We start from the raw sequence: 14,117 nt of genomic DNA on the forward strand, positions 1-14,117 counted from the left end.
ATTATCTATTTATACTGTTTATAATGTAAATTATGCTTCACATCTTGCTATCCACTTTGCTGCTGTAATACGTGAAATTTCCCCACCGTGGGACTAATAAAGGAATATCTTATCTTGATGTTGGAGCTATTTGTTATTTTTGTAATACTGTTTAAATATTTATTCCTTTAGTTTAGTTTACACATTACATATTAGTTTTACACATTAAGTAATTTCATTAGGCCATTAGCACTATTCTGATTTAGATTATTGTATATGCTTTTATTTTGAAAGTTGTAGGTAACGGGGCACGCCAAGCAATCTGGGACAGGTGAGCTAGGCACTGGGAAGGGTCATGGTTTTTTACCAGGATGAGAGAGAAAGAGAGGTAGCAGAGGCCATTGCTTTTGTTTTCCAATGGAAATAAACCACCAAATCCTGATTTTTGCCTGGACAATGGACTCATTTCTCTCCCTGCGTGATTTTACTCCCTTAAGTGCCTCAGTGGCCGTTTGATTGGTTTGATTTATTAGGATAAGTTTTCTTATTCTTTTTTTGTTGTTGTTGTTCGTTTGTTTAAGACAAATAGCCACTGCAAAACTTATCTTATCTTATCTTTTCCACCTTCACAAGAAAGAAAACACAAATTCGCAGCTTAAAACAGTGAGATTTATTTTGGCTGATGATGAGAATGGGCTCAAAATATGCTCAAAAAGCAGGTTCAATACCACAATATTAGTTGCGAGCCACAGAAATGGTTCCAGTCTGTACCCGTGTGCCTTCATATACAGTTTTGTTATTTTTTTTTCCAAATCATGTCAAGTCAAATCTTAACATAGGTTAATCTTAATGTTTTGTGCCCTGTGTTTAAAATGCTAGCCTCTCACACTGACTGGTTGCTATAGCAGTCATCTAAAAGCCAAAACAAGCCGGTGTGTGACATGAAGGTCACCGGTTTTAATCTCCAGACTGACATGTGAGAAGTATGTGGGTGCAGAGAGTGACTAACTGTCTCCTCTCCCCGAGCGTCTGACTTTGAACAAAACACTGAAGCCCGAGCCGCTTTACAGCCGCTGCTCTGAACTCTGAGCCTGAGGAGAAACCCTTCATTTTTCCCTCAATTTTATTTATTTATTTATTTATTTTTGGGTTTTCAAATCCACTGTGGCTCAGGATAAGACAGTTCTTCAAATAAATGCAGCACATGATTTAGTTTCCTCACAGGCTGAACAGACACCTCGAAATCATCATATTAGGTAAACTTGGGGAAATCGGTAATTGGTTAGTGAAGGAAGTCCAGTTGTGATGCAATAACAGATTCATTTGGTGTTCTTCATCTTGGTCATTCCCAAAATTTGTAATCGCACAACTCGCTTTAACGAGGGGGAACTCACCACGCACAGCGGTCCAGCAGGGCGCTCGCTCTAACCTTTGATAAATCATCATAAATGTCCTTTTTTTTTTAAATCAGGGAACTCGCGGAGGACTTGTGTGGGTCTATCCGACTTTTGCATTTACTGGAACTACTTTTTACAAGCAGAGACCATCAGGCCACAGAGAGCCGCTTGGGAAAGTTGTAAATGGCGTGACGTAACCGAGCTAAACAACAAGAAAAACCTGATAGAAACGATGATGGGATGGCAGCCTCTTTTTTTTTTTTTTTTTCCAGTGGAGAATTTCCAGAAGTATGTGAGCTTCCCCTTCTCAACAAGGACATTTTTGCTGGTTTCTGAGGCTGAAACTGAGCGTCCTGTTGTAGTGCGTTACGGTAAGGCCCTGCAGCACGGAGGCTGTGCAGTGACGTCAATCTGTGTGCAGTTATATAAATGATAAGAGGCATTTTAATAAGACTTGGGTTGAAAAAACACAGAACTTATCCTTTAACTGTGAATCCACTGAATTTTGCACTAACAGTATTAACAATATGTTCTTTAAACATCTGTGATCTCATATGTGCATGATTAGAGAAATATATGAACTGCAATAATACAGCTCCTTTAACCCTTAAGCTAACCAGGGCTCAAATGAAACAGAGGACAAATGAAATCCCCACGCAGCACCGTGTGCAGGCCGAGGCTGTGGATTTTTCTCAACAAAAAGTAAACGGTATGTCCCATAACCCTGATTCACGTCTACGTTCATCACGCTTTGGTTTAAAAAGCAGAACTGCACACAGCTGGATATGGATTCTCATGAGAATATGACAGAACAGAAGAGAAACCAATCAAATTATTTCATCTCATTTTTCAGCAGAAACTCGGTCGAGGAAGTCAAGCTCATAAAAACAAAACAAACAACAACAACAACAAAAAAATCAACTGTAGGTGAACAAAAAAGAAAACTGTGATCAGTGCTCTGCTGCCCCCTAGTGGAGATCCTTTACCTTTTTAAATTATTAACAGCAGGCTCTGATAAAGTCCTCTTTTAGGTTTGTTTTTATCTCCACTGAAATGCATTCATAGATCATTTTATGGCATCAATAAAATGGGAGGGCCTTGATACAAAGTTGCTTACAGGATTTTTTATCCGAGTTCGCATTATTTACATTCATCAGTCAGTAAATTAAAGACGAGTGAAGACGTTCTGTCTGTGAGAGAGACGGGTGGCCTGGATTTTGGTATTTTGTTTAGTGTTTCGCTCATTAAAATTACATCAGACGGAGAGAGGAGTTTGTAAGGCTAAAGGCTAAAGAAAAAGGCTGTGTGTGTGTGTGTGTGTGTGTGTGTGGATCACTCTATCTCTCGGAGCATGCCTGTAGGCCTCCTGTACACAGGCAGATAATAGAAATAATTTGTTTATCAGATTGCAACACACACACACACACTCACACACACACACACACACACACACCAGCAGAGCACATTGATGGGTTGGGGCCGTGACTCTTGACCGTTACTCCGTTGTGTCGCTGCAGTCGAGGCAGAAAACACGAGGCCGGCTTCCTGTTGTTGCTCCCCTGCTGGAAGCTTCCAGAATATTTACACCAGCACTGGGAATAAACCAGTTAGAAAACAAAATCCAGCAGTTTTTCTTTTTTTGGTCAAATATTTCAACCATAACTGAGTCCAGTGTGTTGGAGAGAGTCACCCTTAATAAAAGTAATTTATTGCTTTATTTCATCTTTACCTTATGGGTAGGTTACTTTGCAATGTTGCATTTTAAAATCAATAATTAACCTGACAGAGTTCTTTGATTTTACCAATTTCAAAAATAAACCGAAACAATATTTTTTTGTGTTGAATTAAGATGCAATGCAAGACTACAGCTCTTTTTTATATAGTCAATCAATTTCAATCAGTAAACAGAGTGTTGTGTGCATGAGATGCTGCCCGGGGATTTTCACTTCATCTACTTTGTTCTGTTTCACTGACCAAAAATCAAACACTCTGGAAGAAACAAAAATCATTTGAAATTTTAGGAAAAGCTATAAGTTATATTAGACCCAACACTGAGTCTGATGGTCTGATGTAACTAAGACCCATTTGATTTGGTGCAGAAAAAACAAATAAATAAACAGGATTATTTTGGTGTGGAAATCTTCTCCTGAAATTCATCATTCATAATTTCTAAAATAGAGAGGACTGTGTAAAAAAAAAAAAAAATGTTTTGTATCAAACGCCCTTTCAAAGCTGCTGCTGTATTTTGTTTCACTTTATTTCCTATTATTTTGTGCCATCAATCCCTCTGTAACAGAAGGTGTCACCTCTTTGAACTGTGGATGTTTTATTTTGCAAATCAACAACAACAACAACAATAATAATAATAATAATAATGATATAATAATAAATCTTTAATGCTTTTTCAGGTCAGTGTGTAGCCGATTTTGCTTCAAGGTCCAAAGTCCAACATCCAACCTCAAAGCCAAAGCGCTTGTCTCAGATCAGTAATAACACAATAACACTAAACAATAATAATTCACACGTATCAAGTGACTTGCACACGGAAAACGAACTTTGTGCGGCTCTTAACTATATTATCGATATTAACTGCTGTTCAAAAGGCAGCTGTGTTTCCTTCCAGTATAAACAGCACAACCCTTTTACATCTAAATCCATGGATTTTAATACTCACATTATTGCTGCTCTTTATATCAAGTTTTATGAGTCAACTTTGGGGAGAAAACACTCTCCACTCGATGGTTTAATGTTTAAGCGGCGGTGGAAATTCACCTGTGTGTGTTTGGATCACACACTGAACCACAGAGCCTCTTCACCAAACACAACCAGGTCACCACCATCACCACCTGTTTGAATTGTCATCACCTCGTTCAGCCAGTGACAAGTTAGTATCCACGAGCCGTCCCTCCTGCCGTCCTCCAGCCCGTCACAGGTGCTTCCCTCGCCCCTCTGATATGACGTGCTCAGGCACAGCGCGGGTGTACCACTCCGACCAGCCGCCGTCGTACACGTACACCCCCGGGTGCCCGCACTCGTGAGCCGCCAGCGCCACGTGGCACGCCGTCACGGCCGAGCCACACGAGACGCAGATGGGGCGGCCGAGGTCGACGCCGGCCCGGGAGAACAGGGCCCGCAGACCCTCCTGGGGCAGGAAGTGACCCGAGGGAGACAGGAAGGAGTTGAAGGGCATGCTGACGGAGCTGGGGATGTGGCCGGGCTCCGTGTCTGTCAGAGAGAGAGAGAGACAGGGAAGAGTGAGACACATCAACATATTTCAAATTTTACCTTAACTGCCAGTTTTCATCTTCATATATCCCTCTGACCTGTTTTTCACCACAGGGGTCAGCGCACAGGGACAGCCAGCAAAGATTTCAACATCTTACTTTAGGTTGCCAGCAAAACAAAACACTTTTTTTTTTTTTCATCAAGAGCAAACACAAAGACAAGCTGTGAACACTGGTCCAAGGAGCATCACATGATTCATGAACACAGATATCTAGGCTAGGCAAGTTTATTTTTATAGCGTTTCCTTTTCTGCTGCCTATAATGCTCAGGTTTTCTTTTTGTCACAGTAACAGAGGTGTTCATTCACTTCTATGTTTGGCATGGAGCTCACAGTTAGCGCTGCTGTTGGACTGGACTGCATTTTACTGAGAGGTGTTTCCACTATTCTGTCCCCCCTCATTGTATATAAATTTGGAGGACAAAAAATTGGAAACACCTCAATATAATGTCGTCCAGCACAAGACCTCTGCAAACTACAACCTCAATAATAAACACAGAATTAAATTTACACATTCTCCACAATGTGAAGAAAAACTGAACATTATAAACTTTGTTAAAAGGCCGAATTTATGGCAGAGCTGTTGCACTGAATTGCAGTAGACTGTACAGGTGGAGCTGATAAAGTGGACACTGAGTGTAAGGCAAAGTGCTTCACATAGGATTTAAAAAGACTAAACAAGATGTAAAAGACACACAGGAAGAGAAAACATGAAATTAGATAAAAGGAGATGGAAAAAAGATACAGCAGGATAAAACAACAATAAACAAAGAAATTTTACAGAGTAGTTGCAGGGCAGGAATTAGGAATAAACAGAAAAGTATGAAGGTACTAGTTAGTGTTTGGCTGTGTGGCTGAATGAGGAAGTAATGAAGGGAACAAGAACAAAGGATAAGAGAGAGTTTGTGACCTATCTGATGTCTCTATGTGTCTTGTAGAGGAGGATGAGGAGCCTGCTCTGAAACAACAGGGTGCGCCTTAAGTCAATGTTGTTCAAAAAGACGTCATATATAATCACAGCCTAGGGAAGCTATAAAGCGGATTGCACTGTAAACGATGATCTCATACTGATCTCTATACTGCTGTGTCCTATAGCTTATTTACAGCAGACTGACTGCATACAGTTTAACAATTTATTCCTTTACAGGCCGAGGAAGCAGCCCTTCTTTCCCTCACTTTTCCCTAAAAATCTTTTATTGGCAAAAGTTTTTCCCGCATGTTTTAGTGTAAAACCTTTGGTGTAACTGAGAAGTGTTTTTAACATGTCAGCTGGGGTCTGTTTGTGCTATTTGGACTGTGTGATATTGAGTTGGACAGCTACCACCAGTCAACCGGGAACTTAGATTACTCATTATCTAATATAAAGTAGCATAATTTGTCATAATTGAGTGTTTTCATTGTGTTATCATTTTGTAAGATGCTGCTGTTTTTTCATTGATGGCTTTTTATGGGAAGGCCAACAAGGACTGGACTTCTTTGTCAGCAAGAGGTACATTAGTCCCTCTCATGTTGCCGAGTTGCGGCACCGTGCACTTTAGACAAAAAGGCCTCTTTTCTCTGACCACACTCAGACCGCTCGGGGTCAAAGTTCATGCTCTCGCAAAAGGAATTTCACCCACGGATGAGCGCGGTGCAGCTCGTGTGTCACGTAGGGCCTGCATCAAAGGCTCCTACTTATGCTGTGCGTGCATCAGCGAGAGTGAGTGTGTGTGTGTGTGTGTGTGTGTGTTGTGTGTGTTTATGTTATTGAGTGCGTAGGTAGGTGCTCTGTCTGCCCTGCTCACTGTGTGTGTGTGTGTGTGTGTGTCTTCACGTCTAAAGCAAATCTTTGGAATGAGATAAGCCATAAGTTATTGCTGCCTTATCTGCCAATATCTGTAAAAATCAACAGTTTACACCCCAAGACCAGTCGGCTATGACTGAATTCAAGTCAGTCCTACCTGCTACTGTACAGACCTCCGTCTGTGTGTGTGTGTGTGTGTGTGTGTGTGTGTGTGGACCAGGCATTACTAATGCTGTGGTGAGGTGGACCTGTTTGCACAGTCATGTTGAGGGGACCTGCCTCCCTTATGGGGACAAAAAGCAAGTGCCCTTAGTGTAAGATCATTAATTTTAGTGTGAAGACCCGATTTAAAGGTAAGGAACCTTTAGGGTTCATGTTAAGGTTTGGGTTAGGATTAGGGTTAGGATTAGGGTTAGGATTATGCAGGTAGTGGTTAGGGTTAAGGTTAGGTTAAGTCTCCAGGAAATGAATGGAAGTCAATGTGATGTCCTCTGAAGTGATGGGAACACGACTGTGTGTGTGTGTGTGTGTGTGTGTGTGTGTGTGTAAACTGATATTACCATCTTAGTAAAGCTGGGAACAGATTAATTTTCTATTAACTGATTGATTGATTCATTAACTAATCATATCAGCACTGGCAAATTGCAAATATAATTATCAGGTACCCCAGCACTAAAGTGAAGGGAGCTGATGCGATGCACACGGCTGGCCCGGGACGGCTGCAGCACAGCAGCAGTGAAGCGGCGAGCTTCCTGCAGGACAGAGGCCAGGCAGCCCGAGCTCTTATCACCCGTCCTGATCTGAACAGCCAACAGGTCCAAGTCTAAACAGCAGCTCACATGCAGCCAGCCGGCTCACTGCAGGCAGGAAGGCTGGACTAGTCAAGCTATTGAGAGCTACTGACAATGTGCCTTTTTAATGATGATTTAATGACCAAAACTCAACTGTGCTGCATTTCTCTCCTGTTAAAAAACACACAAGCTAAGATTATAAGAAATAGTACTACAGTCACTATGACAGTCCCCTGTCTGCTGAAGTGGAATGATTTACAAGCTAAACGTCCTGCGGCTCATTATCTCCAACAGGTCAGCTGTGGAGCTCATGTCGCCCTGTGGAAGCTTTTTCTTGAGTAAATATATCACTTTAAGTAAACTGAGGACAAGTAAGATAACCAGCTGAGTCTTCTGCTTGACCGAGTGTGTGGATGAGCGACACTGAAGACTCAGCACATGGCGCTTAGAGCTCAGAAAAGATTAAAATAAGGTGATAAACAAAATGACCAGTCACGCTTTTTACTCCCAATGCAAGGATTTCACAGTAATTTTTATTTTTTGGGTTGTGTGTGTGATAATAAACCCCAGTTTGGGGAATAGGACGCCACTTGTTGGGCACGTTTACACAACTTGCAGTGCATTTTTAGCATGGGTGGGAATCCAAACCCAAGCGATGTCAACATTTTCACAGCGAGACACTGAAACAAAACTATCATTACCACCACCATCATCATCATAATCATCACCATCCTCATCATTACATGAGTCACTTGTCTGACTGACTGGAGGGGGTAAAATCCCTTCAGTGGTGCATACTCATACATTTTTTATTGTATCCATAGAATAGCAGAGAGTGACCCAAAACTCTTTGACTGTTTATTATTTCCTCCGCCAAATGCAACTCTGGATGATAACGCTGCATCAAAGAGAGTCAAATTAAAGTCACATGAAACCGAGGTACTGCAAATGAGTACTTAAACTTAAAGTGTGTAAACAAAACAAGAAAACTGTAGTAGAAACAACAAGAAGTAAACACAAAAGAAGTAAGTGAAAACAATAATGAAAGTGAAGTACTGAAAAAAGTACCAACATGAACTTGTTTTTTCAGTACTTTAGCTGATACTGTCTTTTCTTTGCAATACTTTGTACTTTTTTTATATAAATATTTTCTTCAGATTCACAGCAGCACCTGTTCATCCTAACTGGAAGTGTGTCACATAAACCATGTTTTTCATCTGTTACCTGAAGCAAAATTGTCCTCTGTAGAAAGATACTAGGCTACTACTTTGGGTGTTTAGAGCTGTAATGCCCAAAATTCATCATTTATGTCCTGAAGTGGAGGTGCGCTGAGCTGTGTGATCATTTGATTCATGGTGTTTGGGTAAAATATGTCATTTTCCATGCAAAGGGCACCACTATATAGTGGCTCTTCAGTTTGTAAAGTGCAGTTTGCGCCTGAGTTAAAAGCAATGCAGTGCAATAGCAGGACTGGAGTCACTCACTGTCTCTTGGCTCCGGGTCCAGTCCTCGGAACCTGCCTGTCGGCCGGGCGTCCACCACCTGGAACTTGTTGGTCTCCAGGTTGTCCAGGATGTCCTCGTAAGTCTTGACCCAGGAGCGGTTCAGGGAGGCTTTAAACTCGGCTGGCTTTGGTCTGACGTGCCGGTCGCTCACCGGCAGACCCTCCCGCTCCCAGGTCCTGAGCCCGCCATTGAGCAACGAGACGGCGCTGTGCCCGAACACCCGGAACATCCACCACACCCGGGGCGCGGAGAACGCACCGAAGTCACTTGCGTCGTAAACCACGACGTGCGTGTCCTTCTCAATCCCCAAGTTACCCACATAATCCGCAAAGACGTCCTCGGATGGCAGCATGTGGTCCAGAGGAGACGTTTTATCACAGCACTGGTCTATGTCAAAGAAAGCTGCGCCCGGGATTTGCCTCTTTTTGAACTCGCTCTTGGCGTTGCGCCGCAGTTTGGGCAAATACCACGAAGTGTCCAAAATGCGCATTTTCCTCTGCGCCTTGACGGCCTCGGCAAGCCACCCGGAGGAGACCAGAGCCCGGGCCTGGAGCGCCATGGTGGGTTTGGGGAATATTGTGGTGGATGTGACGCTTTATGAAATTCAGTGGAGGCAGAGAGATCCAAAGGTTAACAGAGAGAGAGAGAGAGAGAGAGAGAGAGAGAGAGAGAGAGAGAAAACGCCCCCCGGCCTCCAACATCTGGATCCCTCAGATCCCTCAGAAACTTTATGTTTTGTTGTCATATTGTAGATGCCGTTTTTTTTTTTTGTTTTTTTGTTTTTTTTTTTTTTAAATAAATAAATAAATAAAAATCCTCACAAAGTTTGTCTGATATTCTTTGACTTGACTTTTCCTCAAACATCTGAACAGTGAGCAGAGCAGAGTCTGCGGTCCTTGCCTGACCCAGCTGTCATTCAGTTGTTGTTGTTTTTTTCCCCCAATATAATTCATTGATTTTAAAGCGAATACATACAGAACAACACATCGATCCCACCCACCCCAAACATTCTAGGGTCTACACAGACACTACTCTACACATACATACAAACAAACAAACAAACAAACAAATAAATAAAACTACATGTTATTTTAGACTGAAAGTCAGACATTATCATACTGCAAACCTCACATGACCTGATATGTAAGATATGAGAAAGAGAGAAGAGGTAAAAAGTTAAACAGCACATAAACAACAGGACAAAGAATATAAGAGAGGGAACACCAAACAGGTCAAATAAAATACTAACCACAAACACATAACAGCAACAATAACATTTTATCCCTCATTTAATCCACCTTTTTTTGGCCAGCTGAGTCTAAATGGTCCTCGCTTCCATTTTAGTGCACCTTTTATTGTGAAATTTGGAAATGACAAAAAGCACAAAGTAGAACCAAATTCCTCCTCTTATCTGTGCTGACTGAGCTTTTATTGTGAAAGGTACCACTATCTGCCATAGATCGTTTGCTCTATGTGATGGATCTGATTTAAAATGCGGTTAAAAAAAAAAAAAAAAAACTCAGGCAAAAATGTGCTTGTGTAAAAATAAAATTGCTGAAAATACTCGCAAAAGTACAAGCAGCAGTGGTAGTAGGTGGGAACTATCAGCGTCGCACAGGGTTTTCCACCCGGTTGCTTTCACCAGTGCACACCTCGGCGGATGTTGACGAGCTCACATGCTGGCTCTGTTCTGGATCGAGTGAAGTCTGATTTATTTCCATGTAAATCGCAAACGAAACCTCCACATTAAGTCAGGATGTCGGCATCACTCATAAGAAGAGGGCTGGAAATGTTAAGCGACGACATTAAAGGTCAGTTTGATTCCGTTACAGTTACATTTAGCATTTAGTGGACACACATGCGCTCTCCTGCAGACGAGTGAGTAAAGTTAAAAAAAAAACAAAAAAAACATGATAGATGATGATAAATGAATGACAAGTTTGTGTTTTTCAAATGTAAACGAACTTAATTGGTGTAATAATAGCATTGTGTGGTTAAAGCATTTCAGATCTAAAATGTATAGGCCGAAACAAATCGTCAGAAAAGCAGACATGTTAAATCAAAGCTATAGATTAGAATAAATCTAAATCCTAATTAATTAAATCATACAATATCATTGTCTTCGTTGGCTATAAGGACCTATATCAGATATTAGTGCAGGTCAAGTGTAATAGTGAGTCTGTTATTATACAGTTCATCACCAGGGGGCAGTAGTGTGCTCTCTCTGAGGTTGTGTCTGGCTGGTGAATATTTTGCATTTCTCATGTCCTCCAAAGATGTTTTGTGGAAACTTTGTGTAGTAATCTCTGTTTCTGTGTGTGTGTGTGTTTCTGTGCCAGATGTCAGTAAGCCTAAGAAGAGTCAGGCCCGGAGGCGGCAGCAGACGCCCGGTAAGGCCGGCGTGATGGAGCTGGTGAGCACCAAGCGGCAGGGAGTCACCAAGCAGGTGAAGCGGCTGCAGGGTCGCCTCGGGCCCGGCAGGAGTAAAGCCACTGTCAAAGACAAGAGGATCAAGTCTGCTGTGGGTCAGTTGTGTACAGTGTGTCCAGTGTGTCCCCTAATATACATACACTACACAGACAAAAGTACTGGGCCACACCTCTTAATCACTGAATTCAGGTGTTTCATTCAGACCCATTGCCACAGGTGTATAAAATCCAGCAGCGAGCCATGCAGTCTGCCTTTACAGACATTTGTGAAAGAACAGCTCGTTTTAAAGAGCTCCAGACCTCCTCTGGCATCAACATCAGCACAAAAACTGAGCACCGGGAGCTTCATGCCGCTGGACTCTGGAGCGGTGGAAACGTGTTCTGTTGAGCGACCAATCAGCCTTCCCTATGCGGCGGTCTGATGGACGAGTCTGGGTTTGGGGAATGCCAGAAAAACGTTCCCTGCCTGACTGCATTGTGCCGACTGTGCAGTTTGGTGATTTTATTAATGTCTATGGATTTATAATGGGAGGTCAGAAAAGCTCCTGTAGGTGTGATGATGTGTGGGTGGCCTAATACTTTTGTCCACACAGTGTATTAATAATGGCATCTGTATATGATTTTCCACTGAATAAGAAAACTCGTACATGCAGCAAAACTTCATTTAATTGAATCCATAGAATTACTGCACTGTTCACTGGACAGAGCGAACACAGTGGAAAATTCATTGAAAACTGTTTTGCCCACAAAGCAAATTCATTCAAACAAAGCCACATAACATTGCAAACTAAGCAAAAAAAAAAAAAAAAAAAAAAATGCAAAAGGTAATGAAGCACTGTAAACAAACAAAAATTGTAAGGGAAAAGAATAAAGAAAGTGAATAATTGAAAAAGCACTTATGGTTTTTCAGTACTTTTGTGGTACCTGTTTCTTCTTTGCAATACTTAATAGTTTTTCTTCAGACAGATTCAAAGCAGCACTCAAAGTACTGACCTGTCCATCATTACTGGAAGTTTGTCACATTCATTTCTGCATCTGCCACGTATAACCAGCATGTTTTTTTTTTTTTATTATTATTATTTTTTATATTACAACATATACTTGCTCAAACTCACACAGTTGGGTTTTGTCGTTCTCGGTTTTGATTGCAGAGGAGTTCAGGAAGACGCAGAGGAAAAGTCAGATGAGCGAGAACCTCAAGTACTTCTTGGCTCAGACCTCAAGCGACTTCAAAGCCCGAGACACCGACACCATGAAGGTACGAAGACGTCGAGGCGTCCCGTCTCTCACAGCTCCAGCACTGCGGTTCTCACTGTGTACCTTCAGTTGTAAAAGCCAGAATATTAGGGTACTTTTTGATACAGGATGTTGATTAATACTTTGGAGGGTTTTGGCTGCTGTTCAGAGCAAAGAAGCAACTGAGACTGAAGGAGTATTTGCAGTTATTTTTGACAGTCTATAGACTAAATGATTAAATGATTGATCAAAAAAAAAAAAAAAAAACAATATGTAGATTAATTGACAATGAGAATAATCATCACGTGCAGCCATAGATCATGTTAAAATTCTGTTCTTGATTATGTCAGAGGATTTATTTTTAACATCACAGAGGGCTTTTTAAAAAATATTTGTGAGTTTGTACGACTGTATCTACTCGGTGTCTGTCTTCCTTAGATCCTGAACCACAATTCAGGGAGGCGGTCCAGGAACCGGCGGGAACGTCCTGCCAAGAAGGCCGAGGAGCCGCGGTCGCTGTTCACAGAGGAGGAGTTCCAGCAGTTCCAGAAGGAATACTTTGGCCGGACTGTGGAGGACAAGAAATAAAAATACATCCAAAGACAAAGACGCTGCCGACACCCGGACTGTGTTTTATGATCTGCAGCGACAAAGTGGATTCCTGCACCACCAAAGTTTTTTTTTTCTATTTGTTGCACTGAACATTTGAAGAAGAGACTTTGAGGTTGAAAGACTTGTATAGGCTGCATGTGGGCCGGCGTTATGCCCGACATGCTGTGACTGCAGGAAGAGTCTGATCCACACAGTGACTCGTCCTGCTTGACCAATAATACACTGTCAACTTCTGAAGGACTTCTAGCATCTTAAAATATCAGCAGTTGTACTCAAAAATGCTCTTTGGTCATTTTGGGTAGTTTAATGCTTGAAACTCCTCAGTTAATACTTCAAAAGCCTCATAAAGTTGGTGGAATGAGGCCTGATTTCAGTCACTTTATGTGCTGAATGTTGAAAATGGTTCCTAATTGAAGTTCACGGTTCCAGACACAAGAAACGTGTTATTCAGGGTCATGTGTGTGCACAGACATCTGCCTGGTTTAACTGGCTTTGACTCAAGTTTTTTGCTCAGTGAACCAGTAATTTCAGTTTTCCTTTCATTTCTGTTTGAAGTTGGCCGCTGGGTGTAGAGGAACTTTTAACACAGAAGATTTGTCTACTGTTTTCAAAATTGTCTCTAACAGGTTGACTTTGTTATACATATATTTTCATTTAAATTGTTCAAGGCAACACATGCGTGCAAATGGAATTCAGTTGTAGTTTCTCAAACCAAACCACTTCGGTTTCAACCAATCAGCATTAAGCGCTTGTTTGGATCAGGAACAGAGCTGAAACATAAATGTGCCAGACAATGAAGTTCAAATGTTTCCTGGTTTCCTCTCGCCGCCTTTTGGACTCGTCAGTGCTCGGCGTGAAGCCTATAAATGTGAAAATATCATTAAATGAACTCTCAGCTGATCAAAAATGGATCAATCAATCAATCAATCAATCTTTATTTGTAGAGCACTTTTCATACATGACATGTAGCACAAAGTGCTTTACATGTTAAAAACAACCCCCCCCCCCCCAAACCTCTAAACCCCCACCCCACGATTCTCTCTTACATACACCCACAGATACACACACACACACACACACACGCACACACACACTCGCACAC

At 41.7% G+C, this 14,117-nt stretch overlaps 2 protein-coding genes across 2 annotated transcripts; one reads left to right on the forward strand and one right to left on the reverse strand.

Moving 5' to 3' along the window:
* Positions 1-3,809: 3,809 nt before the first annotated feature.
* LOC115364383 (3-mercaptopyruvate sulfurtransferase-like) lies at positions 3,810-9,297 on the reverse strand. Its single transcript, XM_030058929.1, has 2 exons — positions 8,718-9,297; positions 3,810-4,601 (listed from the first exon to the last, which is right to left on the reverse strand). The coding sequence occupies exons 1-2, from the start codon at positions 9,295-9,297 to the stop codon at positions 4,303-4,305; spliced, it is 879 nt and encodes a 292-aa protein (XP_029914789.1). The 3' UTR covers positions 3,810-4,302.
* Positions 9,298-10,354: 1,057 nt separating this feature from the next.
* Positions 10,355-13,312, forward strand: rps19bp1 (ribosomal protein S19 binding protein 1). The gene is made up of 4 exons (XM_030061145.1): positions 10,355-10,549; positions 11,078-11,263; positions 12,319-12,425; positions 12,842-13,312. The coding sequence occupies exons 1-4, from the start codon at positions 10,495-10,497 to the stop codon at positions 12,989-12,991; spliced, it is 498 nt and encodes a 165-aa protein (XP_029917005.1). The 5' UTR covers positions 10,355-10,494; the 3' UTR covers positions 12,992-13,312.
* Positions 13,313-14,117: the final 805 nt, after the last annotated feature.

Source organism: Myripristis murdjan, chromosome 1 (genome assembly GCF_902150065.1).
Source record: "Myripristis murdjan chromosome 1, fMyrMur1.1, whole genome shotgun sequence".
NCBI classification, from domain to species: Eukaryota; Metazoa; Chordata; class Actinopteri; order Holocentriformes; family Holocentridae; genus Myripristis; species Myripristis murdjan.

Bases quoted from the DNA above. Each gene is read 5' to 3' on its own strand.
- LOC115364383 (XM_030058929.1), bottom strand. From the start codon at position 9,297: ATGGCGCTCCAGGCCCGGGCTCTGGTCTCCTCCGGGTGGCTTGCCGAG. The intron at 4,602-8,717 runs GTGAGTGACTCC...TCTCTCTGACAG, and splicing joins GGACCCGGAGCCAAGAGACA to ACACGGAGCCCGGCCACATC.
- rps19bp1 (XM_030061145.1), top strand. From the start codon at position 10,495: ATGTCGGCATCACTCATAAGAAGAGGGCTGGAAATGTTAAGCGACGAC. The intron at 11,264-12,318 runs GTCAGTTGTGTA...TTTTGATTGCAG, and splicing joins GAGGATCAAGTCTGCTGTGG to AGGAGTTCAGGAAGACGCAG. The intron at 12,426-12,841 runs GTACGAAGACGT...TGTCTTCCTTAG, and splicing joins GAGACACCGACACCATGAAG to ATCCTGAACCACAATTCAGG.